This window comes from Dermochelys coriacea, chromosome 22 (genome assembly GCF_009764565.3).
Source record: "Dermochelys coriacea isolate rDerCor1 chromosome 22, rDerCor1.pri.v4, whole genome shotgun sequence".
NCBI lineage: Eukaryota > Metazoa > Chordata > Testudines > Dermochelyidae > Dermochelys > Dermochelys coriacea.
In genome coordinates this window covers 16,892,383-16,916,732 of record NC_050089.1, presented here as the reverse complement: position 1 = coordinate 16,916,732, position 24,350 = coordinate 16,892,383, and the positions used below count along the sequence as shown (strand labels likewise).

At 44.1% G+C, this 24,350-nt stretch overlaps 1 protein-coding gene across 16 annotated transcripts in view; it reads left to right on the top strand.

Annotated features, from left to right (window-relative positions):
* Positions 1-24,350, top strand: part of SIK3 (SIK family kinase 3) — a 150,919-nt gene that overhangs the window by 96,946 nt on the left and 29,623 nt on the right. For 15 of the 16 annotated variants that reach the window (XR_006276579.1, XM_043500736.1, XM_043500737.1 and 12 more), the window contains exons 5-13: positions 9,377-9,501; positions 10,533-10,656; positions 19,027-19,145; positions 19,749-19,859; positions 20,794-20,937; positions 21,516-21,593; positions 21,698-21,807; positions 22,695-22,848; positions 23,402-23,557. Coding sequence is in view for 15 of the 16 variants with exons in the window: in XM_043500736.1 (XP_043356671.1) it covers positions 9,377-9,501; positions 10,533-10,656; positions 19,027-19,145; positions 19,749-19,859; positions 20,794-20,937; positions 21,516-21,593; positions 21,698-21,807; positions 22,695-22,848; positions 23,402-23,557 (1,121 nt within the window). In the remaining variant the exon portion in view is untranslated. The remainder of the gene's footprint in view (positions 1-9,376; positions 9,502-10,532; positions 10,657-19,026; positions 19,146-19,748; positions 19,860-20,793; positions 20,938-21,515; positions 21,594-21,697; positions 21,808-22,694; positions 22,849-23,401; positions 23,558-24,350) is intronic. The other variant, XM_043500740.1, reaches the window with a different exon arrangement.

The window sequence follows — 24,350 nt, the reverse complement described above, 5'->3', positions numbered from 1 at the left end:
GTATTTTCCTTTTCAATGGCTAGGTGAATATCCATATTGTAGTACCTGGCAGAGCTGAAATAGTGAAAGATTTGTCAGCATTTTAATTATAGAACCCTTTTTAGAAGGATTTATAACTTGACTGAAACTTGCTTCAGGCTGTGACTTGGCACAGAACTACTCAGTCTGGGAGCAATTTTAATACTGTCCTGATTTACCAAGTTTAGAACTTTTTTAGTGAGCCAGCATCTCGAGATGTACATTTTTCTAGGTTTAAATCGCAGTATTTTGGTTACAAGTGTGGCAGAGGAATTTAACTTTCTTTACAAATATGTTGTTCCTAGTCTTTTTGCTTATCACTATTTAGAATTAAAATATTCTTAGAGCAGACAGTGGCATGTGAGTGGCAGGCTGATGGAGATGGAAAGGTGAACACCCAAACCTGCATAAATCACAATGCTTGGAGCAGGGAGCCAGAAGTGCTGCTGCAGGGCTGGGCTCATGTTCCAACACCCCTCTGGGGGGTGGTCTTTCCATGGCTAGAGGGTCTCCCCTTCTTCCCCCGCCCCCACCCAGCACCTCTACCATGAAATTAACTAAAAATGCGTGACAAAATCATAGCCTTATTTATGATTGATGTATATTCTTATGTCTGCTGTATGCAAATACACTTACAAATGATTTTAGGCCTTCTCTTTTATGATGAGTGGGAAAAATTCCTGCATGTACAATTCTTTTTAAAAAGCTCTTCAGAAGTAACTTTGGCAGAATCTGAAATGCGGCTGGATTCCCTGAAGAAATGTCCATATGAACATGCTGACAAGTTATGTGAATGTTTGAAAATTGTGGAAACTTTTTTTTTTTTTTAATTTAAACCTAAGGAAGCTGGAAACTATTCTCCTTCCCAATCTCTGCTCCCAGAATGTTCTCTAGAAGATAGTTCCCACCCATGTGGTAGTGTTGTTTTACTTGGCAGGGAGACTTGGTAGTGATTTGAAGAACAGCCTGGAAAAGCTGATTTACAGTACAGTATTTAGTTTTGTCCCTAGACCCCATCAATTATAAGTTGACACTGGTGATTCTGTTATGTCGAGAACAAAAAGTGGTAGCAGCTGACCTTTTTTTTTCTTGCAGGAGCCCCCAGAAAGAATACTTCAGAAATGCATAGAACTGTACAGACAGGATGAAAGATAAGCAGAACCTTACTTCCAAGCCTTACTTTAACAATCTCTAAATTAAAAACCTCTTCCCTGTGAGGCAGATGATATTACTTCTATAGCTCCCCTCAACTGAGTGTTTCAAAGGGCTTCCCAAGCCCGCATATGGTAGGTCTGTTCGTTCTTCATTTCATAGACCTGGACCGAGGCACAGAAAGCTGAAGGGACCTATCCAGGGACACAATGTCACTGGCAGAACTAGAAATAGAATCCAGAAATCCTGTTTCCCAGTCCCCTGTTCTGAATACCAGGCTACACTGCCTCTCAAAGTATACAAGATAAAAAGGAAGCAAAGGGGTAGTGTTTTGTGTAGTTCCTTTTGTGCTGCATGTGTAACTCTGTGGGAAGCAGCGTGCTGTGAGATGGTTAGTATTGTTGAAGTGCATTATGGCTGATCTTTGGCATTATGTGCAAAGCGATCTCCAGCTTCTGCAGTTTTACAGGAACTTGCAAATCACTCATTGGAGGATAATGGGAAACTCCCAAGTTCCTCCCAGTGTGAACTTTCCAGTGAGCTCCTATTGCTCTATAAGTGGAATATACCCAGAAAGATAATGGAGCAAATAATTTAAGCAATCAATTTGCAAACATCTAGAACATAATAAGGTGATAAGTAACAGTCAGCATGGATTTGTCAAGAACAAATCTTGTCAAACCAACCTGATAGCTTTCTTTGAGAAGGTAGCAAGCCTCGTGGATAGGGGGAAGCGGTAGATGTGGTATATTTTGACTTTAGTAAAGTTTTTGATGCTGTCTCGCATGATCTTCTCATAAACTAACTAGGGAAATGCAACCTAGATGGAGCTATTATAAGGTGGGTGCATAACTGGTTGGAAAACCATTCCCAGAGAGTAGTTATCAGTGGTTCACAGTCAGGCTCGAAGGGCATAACGAGTGGGGTGCCGCAGGGGTCAGTTCTGGGTCCAGTTCTGTTCACTACCTTCATCAATGATTTAGATAATGGCATAGAGAGTACACTTATAAAGTTTGTGGACGCTACCAAGCTGGGAAGAGTTGCAAGTGCTTTGGAGGATAGGATTATAATTCAAAATGATCTGGACAAACTGGAGAAATGGTCTGAAGTAAATAGGACGAAATTCAATAAGGACAAATGTAAAGTACTCCGCTTAGAAAGGAACAATCAGTTGCACACATACAAAATGGGAAATGACTGTCTAGGAGGGAGTACTGCGGAAAGGGATCTGGGGGTCATATTGGAGCAAAATATGAGTCAACAGTGTAACGCTGTTGCAAAAAAACGAGTGTTGTAGACAAGAGAAGTAATTCTTCCGCTCTACTCTGCACTGAGTAGGCCTCAACTGGGGTATCGTGTCCAGTTCTAGACGCCACATTTCAGAAAAGATGTGGACAAATTGGAGAAAGTCCAGAGAAGAGCAACAAAAATGATTAAAGGTCTAGAAAACATGACCTGTGAGGGAAGATTGAAAAAATTTGGTTTGTTTAGTCTAGAGAAGACTGGGAGGGGGCATGATAACAGTTTTCAAGTACGTAAAAGGTTGTTACAAGGAGGAGGGGGGAAAAATTATTCTTCTTAACCTCTGAGGATAGGACAAGAAGCAATGGGCTTAAATTGCAGCAAGGGAGGTTTAGGTTGGACATTAGGAAAAACTTCCTAACTGTCAGGGTGATTAAGCACTGGAATAAATTGCCTAGGGAGGTTGTGGAATCTTCATCTTTGTAGATTTTTAAGAGCAGGTTAGACAAACACCTGTCAGGGATTGTTTAGATAATACTTAGTCCTGCCATGAGTGCAGGGGACTGGACTAGATGACCTCTTGAGGTACCTTCCAGTCCTATGATTCTATGATTGATTCTGTAATGGGCTTTTGTATGTGGCTTTGTGGTCTTTTTATGGTTACAGATTGGTAAGTGCAATACTGTTAAGTAACTGCCATTAAGTAAAACGCAGTAGCAATGACTGGAAGTTGGCAGTGCAGCTATTCTCACTTGCAGGTGAACAGAAAGCATGTTCTTAAGCCTGCAGATGTTGTTTCTGCCTTGCTGCCTAGCTTTCTTCTTCCCATGGAGGGTTTTTCTGCAGTGTATCTTAGAGTGAGAGTTGGAAGTTTTTGGCAATGTGCGTCTTTTTGCTTGCAGTCAAAAAGTTCATCCAGGGGTTGCGACACTTGGTAAACCCCCAGGTCTTTCTGGGAGCCACTTTCAGAAGAGGATCTCATCTGTAAGGCCATCGCTTAACAAGAATGCATCCTCAACTTCTTCCATCTTCTGAAGGCAAAAGCCAGTATTGTACAGATGTTATGTCCCCTTCTGGTTCTAGTTCTGGTGCTCTGTGGAAATAGAGCTAGAAAATATCGTAGCTAATCCATCTCTGAGTTCCTCCCCCTAGCCTATTGCAGGGCTTCCTCTGCCATGCCAGCCATTGGGTTAGTTAACTGCTAGCTGATTCAGATAATAAAAATGGCTTTTCCAAGACCCCTTCTCCCAGCTGCTGTGGTTACATTCAGTCCTAACCAGTGGTAAGAGCGCTCTGTAGGGGTTTTCCCTTTCCTTCTGTTTGTGGATAGTGAACATCCTGGTTGTACTCTGGTAGGTGGATCTGTAGGCAAACAGGTATTTTCCTTAGTCTGTGGCAGTGCTCATAGACTGTAAGTATGTTTGTTTAAAAAACAGAGTTTTGCTATTAAAATCCTCACACACACAGATATTCCCTCCTTGCTCCACACAGCCTTAAGAAGACTGTTTCCTCCCCACATTTGACCTCAGTTCATTAAGCACAGGTGGGTTCTGGAAAACTATTTCCAGCTGTTCAGCAGGACTTCATATCAAAGTGAGACATCTGATTCTAGTTCACCATAGAGCTGAAAGGCATGAATCATTGTGGGGTCTGAAATGCTGTGCAAAGAGGAAGCTCTTCAAAGTGAGCTATTTCCCCCTCTGAAATCCAGCCACAATGCAAAATGAACACCAGTTTTCCTAGGCTCCAGCTGGCTGCCTTACCTACATGTTTGACTCCAGAGTCCTGAGACATTTCTTCTGTTTGTTGTACTGATAATTTTGGTTCAAGACTAGCAGCGAAGGCTAGTAACCATGAGCTTCCTGATCCTACTGTTGAAGCAAGGAGGCCTTTGTGGTGTTTTTAGCCCCAGTTACATATGTGCCTGGGACTATATCCTTGGTAAAAGTGACAGTTATGATCACTGTTTCTACAATATCTGGTTAGGTGTTCAACTAGGACCAAAGCTATTTAAAGCCCCTAAACGTCCTTCTAGACCTAAGTTATTCAATAAGTGTTTCTTCTGTCAAATGAGTTGCTCTGATTTAAGGTGTCTTTGGGAAAAAAAATATTAAAAATGGACTGTGGGCAGAGAGGTGCAGGCATTTAAAATCTGCCATCAGTACTGGGTGGAGTCCTGAAACAGCTGATTCTCTGAGATGTTCATACCTATTGTTGTGTCCATGTCATTGAGTTCTGCACCCACCTGTCACTCGCATACGTGGCCTGAGTCTTTTATACTTGCCAGTAGCCCTTATGTGCCACATAGCAATGTGCATGTTCTGCATGTAGTCTGGGATTGTCAGAGGACCCCCAGGGGTTAGAGCTGAGTTCCCAAGGCTGTTTGGACAATCCTAGCCAGGATGTCTCAAAACATTCTCAGCTTGAACTTGGTTATAGTTCTGGTTACTTGCCATTGAGGTTGGCTGCAGCTTGTGGTGGAGATGATAGCTTTGTTCATGTTAACAACCGGGTTGGGAGGAGCTTGTTTAAGTTCTGCCTTTAACACTTTGAGACAGGAGCTGTGGTTTTGTTGCCTGTCTTCTTGTTTCATTTCCTACTGTTTGACACCTGTGTGTGTCATCTGTCTCTTCTTCTCCCCCCCAATTATCAAGCTGCAAAGAGCTCACTATTAATATGGTAATGGTTCCCAAGAATGCTCTAAAGCTCTTTGGGACACATTGACTTCCTGCAGAATGCTAGGGATAAAAAAACAAACCATATCAGCTTGCTCAGAATGTCAGCCAGCTGCCGAAGTTTCAGCACATACCTATTCATTTGAGGAAAAACTTGCCTTTAAGCTTGATTTCACATGGTTTGTTGTTAAAGGTGCAGCCTAGTTTTGTAGGCTTTAGTGCTTGCCTGGCAGTCAGAATTCAGTGACTTGCCAAGCATCCCACTGTAAGCATGAGAGCACATGTCAAAGGTTTTCAGAGGTGGACTAGAGAAACTCCAAGCTGTATGCTGTTTCTGTGAATCAGCCCCTTCGGGCTGAATGTTGTATTTGCCAATCCAGAGTAATTTATTTGGTTCCTAACATTGTGCAAAACCCAAGGAATTGGCAAGTGATGGGTTTGAAATTAATTTATGTTTATTATATTAATCTGTTTGCTGATTTTTGAAGCAGTTCTTGGTCTTGAACTGTACTATTTGTGTGGTGTGCACAATGTACTACAGTAGCAACCACAATGTGCTGGGCCCCATTCATTAAAAGAAATACATCCCTGGTGTGTTTGTTCTCTGCAAGATGACGAGCAGTTTACTGAAGGGTGGGATGAGGATAAAGTGAATGTATTCTTTCTTTTTAAGTTATTGTAAACTATCATCAGCTATCCCCAACCATGACCAGCCCCCATCAGTTAGCTGGCTAATATTTTTGTAGATGTCATTTAAGGGATTTGAAAGAGAAGAGGGTAGTAGTCCCATGGACCACATCCTAGAGAGAGCTCTCTGAATAAGGGTCAGCATGGAAAAATGCAAAGATTGCTGGAGAAGCGGAAACACTTGGATTGGGATTGGGATGGGGAGGAAGATTGGCACCGAGTTGGAGGGTATGGAATAACCTGTTACCATCAAAGTTAAGTAGGTTTTTTGTACGGGGTTGAGATACTCTGGCGATGGGAGCTCTGGGAGTCCCTAACATAGCTTTCAGAGTAGCAGCCGTGTTAGTCTGTATTCGCAAAAATAAAAGGAGTACTTGTGGCACCTTAGAGACTAACAAATTTATTTGAGCATAAGCTTTCATGAGCTACAGTGAGCTGTAGCTCACAAAAGCTTATGCTCAAATAAATTTGTTAGTCTCTAAGGTGCCACAAGTACTCCTTTTATTTTTTCCTAAGATAGCTGCTTGCCATTGTTGGTTATTCTCATAGTTCCTTCTTTGAAATATGAAAAGGAGTACTTGTGGCACCTTAAAGACTAACAAAGTTATTTGAGCATAAGCTTTCGTGAGCTACAGCTCACTTCATCGGATGCATTTGAAATATGGAATTCTTGTCTGATACGCTCGGCAGTTGTGTATGTCTATCCAGATGCTAATGCTTTCAGTGTTTTAAGCCAGACTTGCATAATTCTGCTTGCCCACAGGGAGTAACTTTTTTGATGAACAAGTCAAATAAAACTTATTTTTTCCATTATCAATCACGATTTTTAAGCATGGGTAAGTAAATTATGTTCTGGGGTTGGGAAATATTCATGACAGTTTTGCAAAATGAAAGTAGAAGAAAAAATCTTCACAGTGTAAAGGATTGAGTTCCTATCTTGCTATCAGACGTCAAGAATTATAACATTCAAAATCCAGTCGGAGACCGCTTCAACCTCCCTGGTCATTCAATTACAGATCTAAAAGTCGCAATTCTTCAACAAAATAACTTCAAAAACAGACTCCAATGAGAAACTGCACAACTGGAATTAATTTGCAAACTGGACACCATTAAATTAGGCTTGAACAAAGACTGGGAGTGGATGGGTCATTACACAAAGTAAAAACTATTTCCCCATGCTAATTTTTCCCCTACTTTTACTCACTTCTTCTTGTCAACTGTTTGAAATGGGCTACTCTGATTATCACTACAAAAGTTTTTTTTTTCTCCTGCTGATAACCTACCTTAATTGATTAGTCGCATTAGAGTTGGTATGGCAACACCCATTTTTCATGTTTTGTGTGTGTGTGTGTGTGTGTATCTTCTTACTGTGTTTTCCACTGCATGCATCTGATGAAGTGGGGTTTAGCCCACAAAAGCTTATGCCCAAATAAATGTTTTAGTCTCTAAGGTGCCACAAGTACTCCTCGTTGTTTTTGCTGATACAGACAGAATGGCTACCATTCTTAAACTTGGTATCTCTGCATCTTGAATAAACCTTGCTACTTCCATAAATACCATAGGCCAATTTCTTTTCTATTTCTCCATATTTGCACTGGTCTGTTAGAGACCAGATTTTAACCTAGCAAAGTGCTAGGTTGAGACTAATTCTGCTTGAAATACAAATCTTGGAGCCTGTGTTTTGTTGGTGCTTTGGCCAAAGAAGTTAATGTTATCCCCCAATGCATTGCAGTTAGAGGAGTCAAGGTTAGTCTTACTAAATTCTTCATGAGACATGTTTATTTTTACCAGCTGTACTCTAACTCTTGCACCTTGGTGCCCTGCTTTTTTTTGTTCACATCAAATTTGTGAGATGGGTTATTTCCTCACTGGCTTCCCTACTTTTACACCATCCCTCTCAAGAGGCCTTTGTGGAGATTTGCTTCTCATGCAGATCTTATGAAAACAGTGTGTTACTGATGTGGGCCCTGTTTGGTATGCATTAATGTCATTTGTGCTCATACTGGGGCATTATTAGCATAAACATCCAAAGGCAAAGCAATTTGCGAATAATCTTGGCTGTGTGGCCCCTTTGATAGTACTCCTGCATCATGCTACTTTGTTTTCTTTTCCTTGACTGGAGAGCAAAAAAGGGAAGAAACAGTTAATGATGCCATGTTCTGGGCAAAGCTCTTTTTGCTGATGCAATGGGGGAGGGGAACCCTTAATATCCATTGAGCTGGAACAGTGTTGTATGTATGAGATGCAGACCTTTGGTCTCCCAAATTCCACCCCTTTCTCCACACATGTGCAGACACATGCAAAAACCATCTCTGGGATTTGGATGGCACACTGGAGGTGGCAAAGCAATCAATGTGGAATATCGTCATTACCCCAGAGCGCGAATGCTGTTTGAATGATTGGATGGCTGGCCAGAGCTTGCCGTTTGGTTACCAAGACTTTTCTCTTAACTTCAGTCTCCGGGTTTACTGTTTGCTGTTGCTGAATGGCTGGATTAGTTTGCAGAACTGTCTTCTATGGGCTTGTCTACCCTGGCACTTTCCAGCGCTGCAACTTCCTCGCTCAGGGGTGGGGGAAAAAACACCCTCTGAGTGCTGCATGTTGCAGTGCTGTAAAGTGCCAGTGTAGACGGTGCATGAGCGCTGGGAGCTATTCCCCTCATGACTACACAAGCCACATTAAAACGCTGCCACAGCCAGCACTTTAACGTTGCCAGTGAAGACATGCCCTATGACTGGGGCTTCCAGGTTGCCATAAAAGAATCAAGCACTTTCTGGCAAATGAAAAACCCAGTTTTCCCATTCTCTTTGCTCTATATCTTCAGTTTATCTTGGTTTCAACAGTTTTAGCTGTAACACCTGCTCTGATCGTGAGAGTGAGATTTTTGAAACTGACAGCTGGGAGGGTGGAGACCAGAAACCAATGAAAAAATCTTCATGTAGCGTCTTCTGAATGTAAATTGAAATCCTAATGCTAAGTCTAATTGCTAGAACATGTCTCCCCTGCCAGAGCTGATACGTGTATCTGATAAATGGAATAAAAACAATGTAAGAACTGTGTATATAATCAGCGAGAGGCTGTATTTGCAGTTCTGACACAGTCCTAATAGTGCAAAGTTCCTGGTATTTTTAAGGAGGTTAAATAAATGGTGTGTGTGTGTGTGTGTGTGTGTGTGTATTTTGTAAGGCAAAGATGTGCTATTGCCAGCATTCTGCCTCTATTGTTCGTTTGTCCCCTATACCCGCTATTAGAAGCTGCAGATTTGCTGGTTGGATTCACTTTAGGGCACAGATCAGCAACAGCTCTTACTCCCTCCCATTTTCCCTGTCATGGTCCAAGGGGCAGTCAGCCATTGTGGAATTGAATGTGACTTCACTGGACTGTGTCTCTTAGCCGTTTGCTCACACAAACATCATCAGATGCTTACAGCAGTTGGAATGGGTCATGTGCTCCTCATTTAATTTTTTTTCCACCAAATGCATCTGATAAAGTGAGCTGTAGCTCACGAAAACTTATGCTCAAATAAATTTGTTAGTCTCTAAGGTGCCACAACTACTCCTTTTCTTTTTTTCATTTAATCGAGTCTCTCATTGTTCTTTCAGATTTTGGGTTCAGTAACATCTTCACACCTGGCCAGCTGCTTAAAACCTGGTGTGGGAGTCCCCCCTACGCGGCCCCCGAGCTCTTTGAAGGGAAGGAATATGATGGGCCAAAGGTTGACATTTGGGTATGCGGTGAACATATCTGTATTTTGCTTTGATCTCGTATCCCTGCCTTTTACATGTGGCTTTGCTTCCAAAGCACTGAATTCACTTCTTGTAGGAAGGACCCATTTGTGGAAATAGTGTTGTTCAAAGAAATGTAACTTTTTATTCCAGCTATTAAATTGCATGCTTCTTGTTATAAGGCACTGTACTTAATATTTTAGGAGTTGTCTAGAAATATATGTACATTTTGATTTGGTCTTAAAAGAGTTAGATTGTCTTAATACTTAACAAGCAGAATAGCCAACTTCTCACTGGTACCTGGTTTGACCTGGTGTAGTTATTTGTAGCAAGTAGAGATCATATCCCTCAGAACAGAGCATTTAAAGGGGCATAATGAAGGCAAAAGGCCCAAAAGAAGAATGCTAGCAGCTGCCTTCCCATCCCACATCACTTAGTAGTTTGAAACAATCTCCCTTACAGGCATTAACTGTTTGGTAACAGCTCTGCAAAAGCAGGGCTATAGCAGTTTTACAATCCTGGTTTGAAACTGGGCATGAGGTTTGTTGCCATTCTGATGTGGCCGTGCGATTCCTGCCATCCCTCCATTTTCCTGGCCAGATCGTCTGTGTGTTTCAAGAAGGGGCCCAGGAGGGTGAGTTAAACTCTGCATGTTCTGTGTGGACGTACCGTTGCCACAGAGCCACAACTGAATTTAACAAACTGTGTAACTCTGTTGAACCAAGTGGATTTACACTGGGGATGATAGTTACCCAGAGTTTCCAGTTGTGGTGATGGAGGGCTGGGATTTTAGGATTGTTGCACCCTTTGTTTTTGAGGCGTAAGAGCAGGCCTATCTCAGGCTTATCATTTCAACAGATGTCTTTGGGAGATTGAGCTGGGATTAGTTTGGGGCTGCTAAACCATGACAATATCATAATTGTGTTTGCATTCTTCCAAAAGCTACACTTGCTGCTGTTCTCTGCAGTTTGCAGAGCCTCTCATGTCCCCTTTGACATTGCTAATATGTGTCAAATCTTTGTTTTGAACACAGAGTCTTGGTGTGGTCCTGTATGTGCTGGTCTGTGGTGCTCTGCCCTTCGATGGGAGTACTCTGCAGAATCTGCGGGCAAGGGTGCTTAGTGGAAAATTTCGCATTCCATTTTTTATGTCCACAGGTAAGGCCAGATTTGTTTGCACTGAGGTTTCTGAAACTGTTTGTTCACAGGCACTATCTGAGGCTTCCTGTTCTGAGTGTCTTTGGAACAGTTCAGCTTCAATACCAGCTGGCTGAATTTATTTGTTTGTTTCTGTCATCAGATAAAGGACATTTCTACCCATCAAGTAGCTGTATGGGTTGAGCACTAATATCTAACATGTAAGCTGTATGGATTTCTGAATTCCAGAGAACTTCTAAATCCATTTTCTTTTGAAAATTTCAGCTCCCATCTATCTAACCTTGCATATCAGAGACTGCTGTCAATACATGACTAAAATATTAGTGAGGGCAGGTTTTTAGTAGCTCTTGTAAAGTGGAAAGTCTGAAAACACACCAGGCCCTAGGAATCTGGAACCTTTTACCATTTCTCCCTAGACAGGAGAGTTTTGCAGGCCCTCTGGTAAGAAACTGTTAATAATCCTGAATTTGTCTTCATTTTCTGTGCGAACCCCCTTGGATACATGTCTGCTTACTGGACACTGATACATGGGCTGCTGGAATGGAGCATGTTCTAGGCTCAACAAAAAGAAATTCTCCTGAAAGATTAGCTTGATTCCATTTAAAATAAAACCAAGTTCTCTCTGAAAATGGCTGTGTTGCATTTCCTTGTCTACAGCTCTGTGAGTAGAGAGAGGCCTGCTTTTCCAATGGCTAGTTACTGAGCAGCTTGATTTCTTTCTATTCTCGTGCCTTTACGGTAGGTTAGTAGTTAAACATAGTATAGGGCTAGTACAGAGCCACATCGCCATAAAGGCGAGCTGCATTTCATTCCTCGAAGAGCCTCACCTATGAATGTGTAAAAGGGCTCCAGTCTGTTTCTTTGTGCTCAAACATTTAACCTTTAAAAGTCAGTTAGATCTAATTAAATACGTTGCTGACTTTATGTACATACCAATATAGCTACTGAGAACCAGGAGATATCCGTAAATTGATCTTCACTTCCTTTGACAAGCGGTGGTAGGCTGCAGGGATTTTTTTTAAAAATCCATTTCTTCACTAGGTAGATGGGACTGAAGTGCTTAGCAGGAGTTTGCAGATAGTGTTTTCTTTTCTTCCCCTCCTTTCCCCCCCAGCTTTCTCTTTACACATGCACATTAGCTGTGTGAAACTACAGTATCCTGCTTGCATCTAGGGACTGCTCTATGCAGCCATCTTCAAGGGCTCCTGCTAGTGTAGCACATTCTTGTGCATAACTCCCATCTGTCTCAGGACTGGCCTCATCTGGTTCTCTTTCTCACTGCATTTCCGTGACCGCTAGTGACCTGGTTCTCAAGAGATGAAATATCCTTGGCATTGTGAAAGCTCGGGGAGTGTCATGCTTCTGCTGGAGTATGTCCAGAGCGGCTTGTTGTCTTAGCAAGTCTGCAAGATAGTGTCTAAGTGAGCCTTTTGCATACATCAGTCCTGTAAATGACATAGATATGAGCTTTCGTTATTAATAAGCAGTGCTTCCTTAACAAAGCTGTGGTGTTTAGTGTGTGAATTTAGGGTTGAATGTTCCTTCTCAAAGACGCCCTCAGGAGACTGGTTTGCAGATTACCACATTTCTGTTTGCTGTAAATTCTTAATGTTAGTTGCTCTGAGTGCATTTTAAATATTTTGTTTTTAATGCCCGTCATCTTGAGGTCATTCCTGATCTTCCCACGGTACCAGACAAGACATAAAAATATTGAAGTGCTATGCTGTTTCCATCAGTGTTTTCATCTTGGCAGGGCATGCTAGTTCACATTCATGACTAATTGTCTCAAATACACTGGTTCCTTTTCAAGTACCAGAGGAGTCATTTGGATACACATTGGGGAGAGACAAAGGAAAAGAAATGCATACTTCCTGCACACCTTGAATCCTTCTCTTATATGCATGCACAAAATACTTTGAAGGCCAAGTGGGTGAGTTACTTCAACAGGCTCTCATCTTTGGGAATCTGGGGTTGAAAGATGAATTGAAAGGCCATATCCTAATCCTGTGTACACATTTGCTTATCTCACATCTTCCCTGTACAGTTTGACACCATTGTCAGTTGCTGCTTACGCGGAAGCCAGGACTGCACAGTCAGAGTTGTGGAGGAGAATAGCACAAACACGTCTGCCCTAAATTGTAGGCAGCTTGTATTTAAGAGCAGCATAGAAAACTGTTTGACTTCAGTAGTGAAAAGAACAAGGGGACGTAAAGTGAAGTGTTCAGCATCTCCTGTAACTTGCATGTGCCTTAGCTAATGCTCGGGCGCTGCTGAGGCTTTGTGTGCTTGTGCAACCACGCTGAAATGCTGCTGTAGGGAGTAAAATTGAGGAGGATAATAAGCATGTTGCTCTTTTTAGTCTGTTGCTTCATGATTCTTTGCCATGGTAGCATAGGTGGATAGATAACTTCGCTGTGGTCCTAGCTCTTCAGAAGATGATGATGATGATGCAATTCCCTAGCCTCTCTCATTCGGGAGTATGGAGGAAGGTTTTATACAGGTCACTAGCTTTACATAACCACTTCGGTTTCTAGGAAATCAGCATCCATTTTTGTAGGTGTGCTGTGGGAAGGCACATTACCAAAGCCCCTTCACGTCAATCCAAATGTTTTCACTTAGCTTTAGACTTTTTGGAGTTATTGAAACCAACATTAGTTATAAGCTGCACTCATGCTAAGGGCACTTTCATGGCCACTTGTGCTAGGCAATTCCCATCAACATATCTGCCTAAAAACGGGGCTGGTTTGGGGGAATAAGACGTGATTTCAGATTCCTTTGCTCTCGAGGAGGAAGAGTGGAATTTAATTTCTGCCTTTTGGTTGGGCTGATTTTAGCAACACAATCCCGAAATGATGTAGTCTATCACTTCTGGAGACCTGGGTCCAAACCCTGACTTAGGTTCCAGTTGAGGGAGGTTTGCTGATCTCATCAGAGTTCCCCATTTTTCCAAAACATATCATTGCTAGGCACAATTCACAATGACTGTATATAAGAGGTTTAAGCCTGGAATAGCAGCAGGTGCTGCAAATCCAGACTAAGGAGCACTGTCAGAATTTAGGAAAGAAGCTCAGGAACAGCAGACCAGCTGTAGGCCAGAGCTGGGAGAGGTGGAAGGTGCACTGGAGAAGGGATAGCCTGGGCTGGGCTGCAGGTCAGTGTGTGTGTGTGTGTGTGTGTGGGAATAAGCCCAGCAGGGGCTGCTTTAGTGCATGATCAAAGTGGATTGGCAGAGTTGTCGGGGGGGAAGCTTTCCCAGTTCCTGCGTGCACTGTGCCTGTCTCAGACCAGCCTTCTTGATATACTTGTGTGTGTGCACAAATAATCTGATGGCGAATGCTCAGCGTGGTACTGTTCTCAGCCTCTAAGAGCAGATCACCACCTTGTAGTTGCAACATTAAAGGGCATGTGTTTAACTAAAGGAAAAGTAATTTTCAGTGAATAATTGCGGCTGCCAGAGAGAATAGAGATCTTCTGTTGACAGTATTGCTGAATCATTATTGATTAGACTTCGTTGTGACTTAACTACAAGCAACACAACATAAGCATTTTATCACTGGGACTGTGAGTAGCATAGTTTGTAATGTGTTTGGGGAATGCAGCATGCAGAGCTACTGCTAAATTTGCATGCTAAAATTGCTAAGGCCCAGCTTGACAAAGCCCTGGCTGGGATGATTTAGTTGGGGTTGGTCCTGCTTTGAGCAGGGGGTTGGACTAGATGACCTCCTGAGGTCCCTTCCAATCCTGATACTCTATGATTCTATGTGTGGAGACACTGCTCAGCCCTGAGTTCAATTAATTAAGAACACAGCTTTGTGTTAGAGATTGAAACAGTAGCCAGCCAAAAGGCCCATCTTCAATGTGCTGGGCCCAGTTCAATTCCTTTCAGGGCTTCAGGCTAGATGACGAGGGGCATTAATTGACATAGCATTTAATATCTATCTCCTAGTATATTGTGATCTCCCAAGCCAGCTTTGCAAAGTGGTATGGCTTGCACCTTTCCAATGTCAAGATAGCAGCTATCAGATCCAAAGTAACTGTGGCATAATACAGGAGCACAGCAACCCCTTTGGGAAGTCAGAGTTCTTGGGTTAGCCCAACAGCCACAGATGATTGTGGCACCTTCCTTTGTTTAGACAGGTTTCCAAAAGCAGTTTTCTGCTAGGCTCTTAAGCCATAATACACTGGAGTTGTGCTCTGAAGAGCCTGTAGCTGGAGACAGGGAAGCCATTGTAGCTCTATGTGAATGGTTTTCTCGTTTGGACCCTTTAATTCTCTTAAACAAAAAACCCCTTCTCCCTGTTCTGGTGCAATGTCTCTGCAGGATGGAGAGTCCCGAGAAGCCTGTCTAGTCTCTGTGTCCCGTACAGTTTAGCTTGCCTACTAAATCTGAGGCTTCCCAACCTGAAGCTTTGAGAGAGCTTAACTGCCACCAAACCAAAGATAAGCCAGTGAATTCTAAACATTACTGCGGTTATATCCCCCCACCCTCCCACACCCCACCAGCTCTTGATTCTTTGGCATGTACTAATCAGTGACTTCTTCAGTTATTCCTTTTGGCCCACTTACATGGTATGTCACAAAAACAAGGGAAAGCAGGGAAATTAGTCTAATCCGGGAATGATGCATGGGACAACACTGCCAAGGCAAGAAGCCATGGAGAGCTAGTTAGTCAAGGGACCTCTGTAGGGAGGGTTCACCAAAGATGTGGATTTGGAGACGAAACCTTGGCTCTTGCATAGGGAGTGGCATAAAAGAAGGTGCAAAGCCACCTTTATGTCAGATGTAGGAGCATCTGATGGTCTGAGATCTTTGCAGTGCACAGCTGGGTGAGGAAGGGACAGGGTGGCACCATTAACTACATTTTCTTGGTCTGGTTGATTTAAGTTAGAGCCTTACTGTTGTTTCAGTGTTTTTGTTTCATGAAAAATAATCCCCTTTGCCAGAAGCAGATGTTCTAGAGATTTCATAGAGGCTTTATTTCCTCTTCCTTCTGAGCTTTCTCCAGACTGAGGCCCTCTTTGAAGTCTTAGCTCATGAGTGACACATTGCGGAAAGGGGGAGGGTGGGAATGCCTAGAGGGGTGGCCTGAGCCATTTGAAAGGGCATATAGAGCAGCTCCATGAGTCTGAGAACAGAAGTGGCTGAAGAGCTGTGTGTAGCTAGTATTGCTTTACAGGTGGTTAAACTGCCCTGGTTTCTGACTTTCCAACAGATCCCTTCTGAGCCTCCTGGTTAACAAGTGCCTTGAGCTTTTGCTAAGCACTGTGCAACTTCATGTGACCATGAAGAATTCATGACATTCTCTGCCCTCAGCCTGCAACACCTAAAGCGACAGTTCAGCCACACCAGCTGTCTCCTGTTAGTTGGACAACAATGAAGGGTTTAAAGAGAGCTAATTTCACCCTCTGCCCCTCCTTGGTGCCTTGCTCTAGGAGTCCTAGGAGTTCTCGTTGGAACATTCCTATGATGGCTGAATTTGCAAGGTCTTGTAATGTGTACGGCAATGACGACTGTGCTGCTCTTGGTTGCTCTTCAGTCTCATTAGTTTCGTGTCTATGGAATGGCTGTTTATCTCTCTGTTAAACTCCAACAAAGCCCCATTCCGATAAAAATTCTCTTTAAACCCACTAAAGCTGTAAAAAGTGTATCATAGGAACAGGACTTGCCAGACTAGATCAGACAAGCAGTCCATCCCTTCTAGCATCCTGTATCCAATGGTGACTAGCACCAGCTAATTTTAAAGATGGTGCAAGAAGCTCCCAAGGGGGCAGTTATAGAATAACTTTCCTACAGAGGCAGCTTCTTCCTAACCTTCTTTACTCAGTGGCTCATGCTGTAAGGAATGAGGCTTTATTTCCCTTTTAAAAATGTTCTCTTATCCCAGGTGTTCCCATTGTCCTTATAAATGCCTAATCCTTTACTTTAAATCCTCCTGAGATCCTCACCTTTGATACCTTAAGGCAGTGAGTTCCACAGGTTAATTATGGATTCTATAAAACATTATTTTATCAGTTTTAAATTGCTTGTTTTTCATCTTCATTGAATGTCCTCTTGCACTTGTATGTTGTCCAAATGCGGAAGTAAGGCTCCTCCTGTCCTTTCCTGTCCCACTCCATTGTGCCAACAAGCTGTAGTAGCTCTGCGTGCCTTAGGGACTCTTTAGAACAATGGTAATATCACAGTAATTCCTAGCATTTTAATAGCAGTCTTCCTCACAAAGTGCTTTACAAAAGGAGGGGACATGTCCTCTCCATTTTACACATGAGGAGACAGGCCCAGACTGCTGTAGTGACTTGCCTAGGTAGAGTCAGTAGCAGACCCATATCTCTGGATTCCCAGACCCATAGGCAAACTGCTTTGGGGTACCATGTGACAACTGGCATGCATCAGCCACATGAAAATCCACCCTATCTCCTGATGTGCTGATCACTCCTTGCCCTGTACATGCCCTCGGATATGCAGTCACTTGGCTTAGCTGTTAACTGCTATGCTTCCATCCTGAGTTCTTGGGACTTCAGTGAAAGAGAAATCTAATACTTGCACTGAGGCAGAAATGTTGTACTAAAATGTGTAGTGCATCTAAAGCACTCCTAGATCTGTCCAACCTCTGGGACAGCCACAATGCTCTTCACTTAGAGCACCCTTTCCCTCCCTCCACCCCAGGATCCATTCATAACTTAATACTTCTGCTGTCGAAGGGCTGGTGCCTTGCATTCTCCTTTGAAAATGATCCCTGCGTATCTTCTTTCACTGAAATACATTGAGGTTTTTCTTGCTCTGAAGACTCAGTTGGCATAATGTGCGAGCTAGATAAGTGGTGTGAGCAGTAGCTGCTGCAGTTGGCAGAGGCTCCACAACGGGAATTCAGTGTGGTGCTTCGGCATTTTTAATGGCTGAGATAAGAAAGATGCAATATTTAAAAATTAAGCAGCTTATGGCTAGATCTGATGTGAAAGGAACAATTTGCGTTTTATTCCTTTACATCTAAATTGCTGCTTAATTTATTGACCCAGTTGTGATAGTTTTTTAAAAAACATCTGGCCTGTGAATTTGCATCTTAATTTTATGCTATGTTTGTTCTTTTTTTAGAGATTCTTGTGTTGTAAATATGAAAAATAATATTCACGAAAATGTTAACTGCAGACAAGGCTCCATCTTTATTGTGGGAGACTCCAGCTCATATTTTATAGCATGCTTTAATGGAAAATTTAATTTGAAAATAAGACACTTTTTCTGGCTTCAGGTTGCACTTGTCATCAGTTTACATGGTGTAAGCTTAGGTCAGGTGTGGCGGTGGTGCTTGTTGTAAGGAAGTTGGGGAAATGTGTTTTCCTGCATTAAGCCTGCATTTGGTAATCCTGCCTTGGCAGCCTGTTAGATGGTGATTGTGGTTTGCCCTTCAACCCTGAAATATGGGCTGTATTGCATTGCCAGAGTAAACAAATAGGTGGAGAGTAGATGAGTGCCACCTACAGGCTGTAACAAACATCACCGGGTTGATTCTGATGGTTGCTTGTTGAATGAAAGGGAGTTCATATTTCATTCAAAAACTGGACTTCGGTGTTGGCTGGTTTATGGGGGGAGAAGTGTACTGAATTAAAGGTATATATGCAGTGGTGGTCTAGTCGTCTGGTCTCAGGATATTTGAGAGACAAGGTGGTGAGATAATGTCTTTTATTGGACCGACTGTTAGTGAGAGACGCAAGCTTTTGCGCTTACACAGAGCTCTTCCGGTCTAAAGATGTACAGACAGACAGATTTGGCCCCAAATATCAATGCTTTCAAAGCAAGCTTCTGCAAAACCTAAATCCAATAAAAATGTTACCACAGACTTCAAAAGTTGATTTTTGCTGTACGAACGCAGGGTCTGCACCAACATTGTCTTGCACGTCGCTATAAGGAAAAGAAAACCCATGCTCTTGAGTGGCAGAAGCCATTGATGTCCTTTGGGAGTTGGGGTCTTCCTGCCCTTGGGCCTTGCAAAACCTCCCGCAGTTACTAACTTCTGGTCAACTGAGGACTGAGGGCTATTGTGGCACAGTGCTGCATGGGGTCCCTTTAACTCTGCTGAGCTGGAGATCTTGTTTTAATTTTGCTTTGGGTAGAGCGTGTGCCTAGTTCTTGTAGATGCTACACTCGGACATCAAATGTCTGGAATTTAATCCCATGCTTGTGTCCAAGACTGAATCGGGCCTGACACAAGGCATGTATATATTTGCTGTTCGTCAATGACCCTGTAGACTGAGTAGTGTTGTTGTCTGTTACTTTGAAAAAAAATACCCTTGTTCCTGACACAATGCAAAGCTGAGTCCCTCGGGAGGTGTTGCACTTTGCTACTGAATTACTCATTTTCTTGTTGCTCTCTTGTAGAATGTGAGCACTTGATCCGCCACATGCTGGTGCTGGACCCAAGTAAGCGACTGTCAATGGAACAGATTTGCAAACACAAGTGGATGAAGCTTGGGGAAGCTGATGCAGAGTTTGACAGGGTGAGCAGGCAGAAAGGCTCTGGTGTGTCTACGTGGTGAAAGGGTGTGGGGAATCCAGTATGCAGGCTTTAGGGAGGAGGGCTGAGTACTGGCCCTGTGTGCACATTGGAGACCATTAGAATGGCTCAAAACCAAATTAATGTCCTGTGTTAAGAGTTCACAATTCCCAAGTGCAAGTATATTGGTATTTCTTTCCCCCTGCAAAGGACTCTCTGTCGTCCTTGTCTTAGTGCCCTCTCCTCTCTTGGACTCTAGATCGTTCATCATCATTCTTTTAGTCTCTGTATCTCTAGGCCATTGGGTTTCTTTGATTGCCCTGCTGATACCATACCTGAAATCCTGGTTTCCAGTCGCATTGGCTATGGGACATAGCTGGCCCCCAAGATCTCATGCTAGTGTGAAGTGAGATGCTGTTTTTGCTCCTGCTTTGTCCAGGCAGGCCACTGTACCCTCAGTGTTTAGATACTGTGCCGAGCTGCAGCATGGGTCACGGGCCCTCCAGCTGTAGGCTTGTGGCACTCGTGGCTTATGGCGTGTTCCACCTAGTGAATGTTTGCTGCCCTTGAGGTGCTAAGCACTGACAGTCTTTCTATGCCCTTGCAGTTAATAGCAGAATGTCAGCACCTCAAGATTGAAAGACAGATGGAACCACTGAATGAAGACGTGCTCTTAGCAATGGTGGAGATGGGGCTGGACAAAGAGCGCACGCTACAGGTAACTCGAACCAGCTTGCAAGTGCCTCTGTTGTTGGGCTGTCGTCTGCAGCTGGTAAATGTCATGTTGGTGGCTGATGACACCTGCTCACACCAATTCATAGAATATCAGGGTTGGAAGGGATCTCAGGAGATCATCTAGTCCAACCCCCTGCTCGAAGCAGGACCAATCCCCAACTAAATCATCCCAGCCAGGGCTTTGTCAAGCCTGACCGTAAAAACTTCTAAGGAAGGAGATTCCACCATCTCCCTAGGTAAAGCATTCCAGTGTTTCACCACCCTCCTAGTGAAATAGTTTTTCTTAATAACCAACCTAGACCTCCCCCACTGCAACTTGAGACCATTGCTCCTTGTTCTGTCATCTGCTACCACTGAACAGTCTAGATCCATCCTCTTTGGAACCCCCCTTCAGGTAGTTGAAAGCAGCTATCAAATCCCCCCTCATTCTTCTCTTCTGCAGACTAAACAATCCCAGCTCCCTCAGCCTCTCCTCATAAGTCATGTGTTCCAGTCCCCTAATCATTTTTGTTGCTCTCCGCTGGACGTTTTCCAATTTTTCCACATTCTTCTTGTATTTTGGGGTCCAAAACTGGACACACTACTCCAGATGAGGCCTCACCAATGTCGAATAGAGGGGAATGATCACATCCCTCAATCTGCTGGCAATGCCCCTACTTATACATCCCAAAACACCATTGGCCGCCTTGGCAACAACGGCACACTGTTGACTCATATCCAGCTTCTCGTCCACTGTAACCCCTAGGTCCTTTTCTGCAGAACTGCTTCCTAGCCATTCGCTCCCTAGTCTGTAGTGGTGCATGGGATTCTTCCGTCCTAATTAACACTTCCTTCTGCAGAGGGGGTCTGGAGAGGAAGGGGATTTATTTTCATTACTAGAAAAAAAAATTGATTTCTTCTTATCCTTCCCTTGCTAGTCACTAAGGACGGATGCCTATGATCACTACAGTGCAATCTATAGCCTGCTCTGTGACCGATTAAAGAGACACAAGAACCTGCGTATTACAGCACCTCCCAGTATGCCACGGACCATGACCTTCCCCACACCAGCTAACATCCAGGTGGGTCTCAGATAGATGGGGTCATTTCATCGCTGCAAGTTAAGTCGTAACTTCCCCCAGCCTTGCAAAGCTCAACTTGGTCAGAGCTTGTTTTTTTAGCTGGGTAAGTAAAATAACTTGATTTCCTTCATGAGCATCCTCACCCTGGTAAGGAGAGAGGAGAAGATTCTTTGCCTGAGTGCTAAGTTTTCATCTGTGTCCATGTTACTGTTCTCTTGGGGTTTGTAACTTTCTGGCCAACGTGCTGCTGGAGCCTAAAAAAAGCCTGTTTAGCTTTTCATGAAAATGCTCCAATTTCTGCTGTGCAGCATCTGGGAATGCATCTGAGTTTCAATAACCGGAGTCTGAGAAGGGAGCATGGGTGGGAGAGGTGGGGGAAGATGTAGTTGAACCTGGAGTTGGGATCCCTTCTGCAAGTGTTAGGAAGAAGGCGATGCCCCCTGAAGAGCGTTGTGCTACCTGGCCTGTTAGCGGCTGACCAGTAGGAAGAGTCCCAACCCAGGGGACTTGGCTGCAGAGTTTAAAATGGAAAAGAAACCCCCCAGTTCCTCATGGTTTTGATTCCTTCTGCTTTGCAGGCGGAACAGGCAGGCAACCCCGTGAGTATCAATGTGCCACAAGTCCAGCTCATCAGCCCTGAGAACCAGATCATAGAGGCAAGTGGCTTTCCATTGCTGACTCCTCTGAGCACCCTTTCTTCGTGACACGCTGGGCTTCTGGCACCTGATTTCAAAATTTCTTGTATTTTTTCCCACCCCAGACTGATGGAACAATGAACTTGGACAGTGATGAAGGGGAAGAGCCATCCCCTGAAGCCCTGGTCCGTTATCTCTCAATGAGAAGGCACACTGTTGGAGTCGCAGACCCACGGTTAGTATCTGGCTCTTTCTCCTGAGTAGGAGCAGAGAGACCCGCTCCTGCCTTTTTAAGGGTCCCTCTCCACCCCAACGGCATTCTCTATGAATCCATGGATGATGTTCCTCTGGCTTTCCATGGCCTCTTGAAGGCACCCGAGTACGGGATAGTGCTTTGATTTGGAGGTTGTAAGAAGCTCTTACACCTTTGGATTGCTCCTGTTGAAAGGTCAGAGGTTTTGTATAATCTATTAAAATGATGGATTCATATCTTAATGGGAAAAACGCGTCAAAACCCCACCCTTCAATATCTAGCAGTGAAATCCCTTTGCTTTCCTGCTCCCGTCATATCTAGCTCTGCGGTGAATGGGATGGCAGGGTGGGATTCTTGCTCGAAAGCATGATCTTGGCTGGGTAGGGAAGGGAATCGGGTGCCACTTGACTAGAATCCATGTCTTTTCACTTGAAAAATCCACTTTCCCAGTGGCCTGTATGGCAGGCCTCTCAGGCAGGGACACGATTTCCTCCTTACCCCCAATGAATCAGTTGCTATTTCTGGCTGGCTTTGTTTAATTGGGGGCTGTGTTAGCCAGAGAGGCAAAGAAGGTCGGAAAGCTATGAGCCACTTTATTTTTAATATCTTAGTGTCTAGAGATTAAGTATCATGATGCCAAGTGCAATTGTATTTTGCATGAATGGTTAGACCTGAAAAATCCCAATTCTGAGACCCTTAAGGGCACATTAAAAATGAAGAACTTGCTACACTTAAGGTCTAGGCCCCACTCCTGAGCTGGAAAAATCAATGGTGAAAGCCAGTGAGGAGTAGAGCTGACAGTAGCAAGCATGTAGATTGGTTTGCTTGGGTTATTTCCAAGTCCCATGTTTCTAAATGTGATTGCGCAGCACGGAAGTGATGGAAGATCTCCAGAAGCTCCTGCCAGGCTTCCCTCGTGTCACTCCCCAGGCTCCGTTCCTGCAGGTGGCTCCAAACATGAACTTCATGCACAATATGCTGCCTATGCAGAACCTGCAGCCGACTGGACAGCTGGAGTACAAGGTACCATCCGCTGTGTCTGTTCCCCACAGCTGGAGCCAGTGCTAAGTGGAGATACAGGCTGGAGCTCTTGCAGAATCCCCGAGTCTGCTCCATAGGTTTAATGATCGATTTGATCGCTGAGACTGGACCTTAGTTCTGTTTGATGTCGCTTACCGCCTGGGATTGTCCCTCTTGTAATTCTGAGTAAAAACACACCCCACAATTTGAAATTCAGAAACTTGTTTGATGGGGAGGGGGAGATCAGTGATCTTAGTAGCAAATCAGACCGGGGTCCTTGGTTTCCAAGCATGTGAAACCCAGAGGTCCAGCCTGCCTTGTGGATGAAGCTCAGGGATGTAAGTTGGAAGATCTGGGTTCTACTCCCAGCTCTGCCACTGATGGAGAGAGTTCGGGCAGGTCATTCCACCACTCTGTGCTTCAGTTTCCCCAGGAGTAAGGTGTTGAAGATCCTTCGCCTCACCCAAGGCCAGTTCCTTTGGTATTTATACAGTGCTCTAAGATCCTCCATCAGGAGGTGGAATATTTGGTGATAACTCCCCTGTGTTCTTCCTAGGAGCAATGCTTGCTGCAGCCCCCCACTCTGCAGTTGTTGAATGGAATGGGCCCTCTAGGGCGGCGGGCTTCAGACGGTGGAGCCAACATCCAGCTGCATGCACAACAACTACTGAAGCGTCCTCGAGGCCCTTCCCCGCTCGTCACTATGACTCCAGTAAGTAGCGAAGGAAGAACAGAGTTGGTGGCATGTTTACAAACACGTCCTCTTGCTGGCAGAACTGGCAGTGAAAGCTGGGATGGGGAATGGTGTGTGCAAAAGAACTGCAGGGGCGGACAGGGAACGAAATGCCAGATTCCCAGCGTTGGCAGGGACTTGCCACCTGCCATTTGCTTTTGCTTTTTTTCCCTCAGGATGTTCACCCTACAATAATGTTCCATTTTGGGAGCATTTTCTCACCCTTTCCCTTGGCCCTCTGTACCCACCTGCTCTCCAGAGGCAAAGCTGAAGTGGGATTCAAAGGAACCTTTTAAAACAGATGGTGGCTTCGCTGCCAGTATCAGCAAATTCAATGCTGTCACTGGTGTCATCTCCTCGGTGCAGCGTATATAAGGGCTGGTAGCCTCTCTCTCCCACGATGCCTCTGGTCCTGGAATTTAAACTACTTTGGCCCTTCACTTACCACATGCATCACAAGCGCCTCTCTGTTCCTGGCAACCCTTTCCTATCTCACAAGATCCTTGGACATTGCTACTTGCCTAGCATCTGGCTTTTGGTGTCCTCCTTCGTGACACTGCTGCCAGGGAGCCCCGCTTTTGGAATTGGCATGCCTGGCTGTCTGGCTTTAGCCCCTATCTAAGCAGTGCATTGGGGGCAAATGGGGGGTTGGCTTGAGGAACACATGTGAAGTGTCTGGGGAGTAGCTGTATGTTTCCACTGTCTAGGTTTCTAATCTTTTTCCTTTTTGTTGTCTTGGATCTTCCTGGGGTTGTCAGCTGAAATCTGCCCA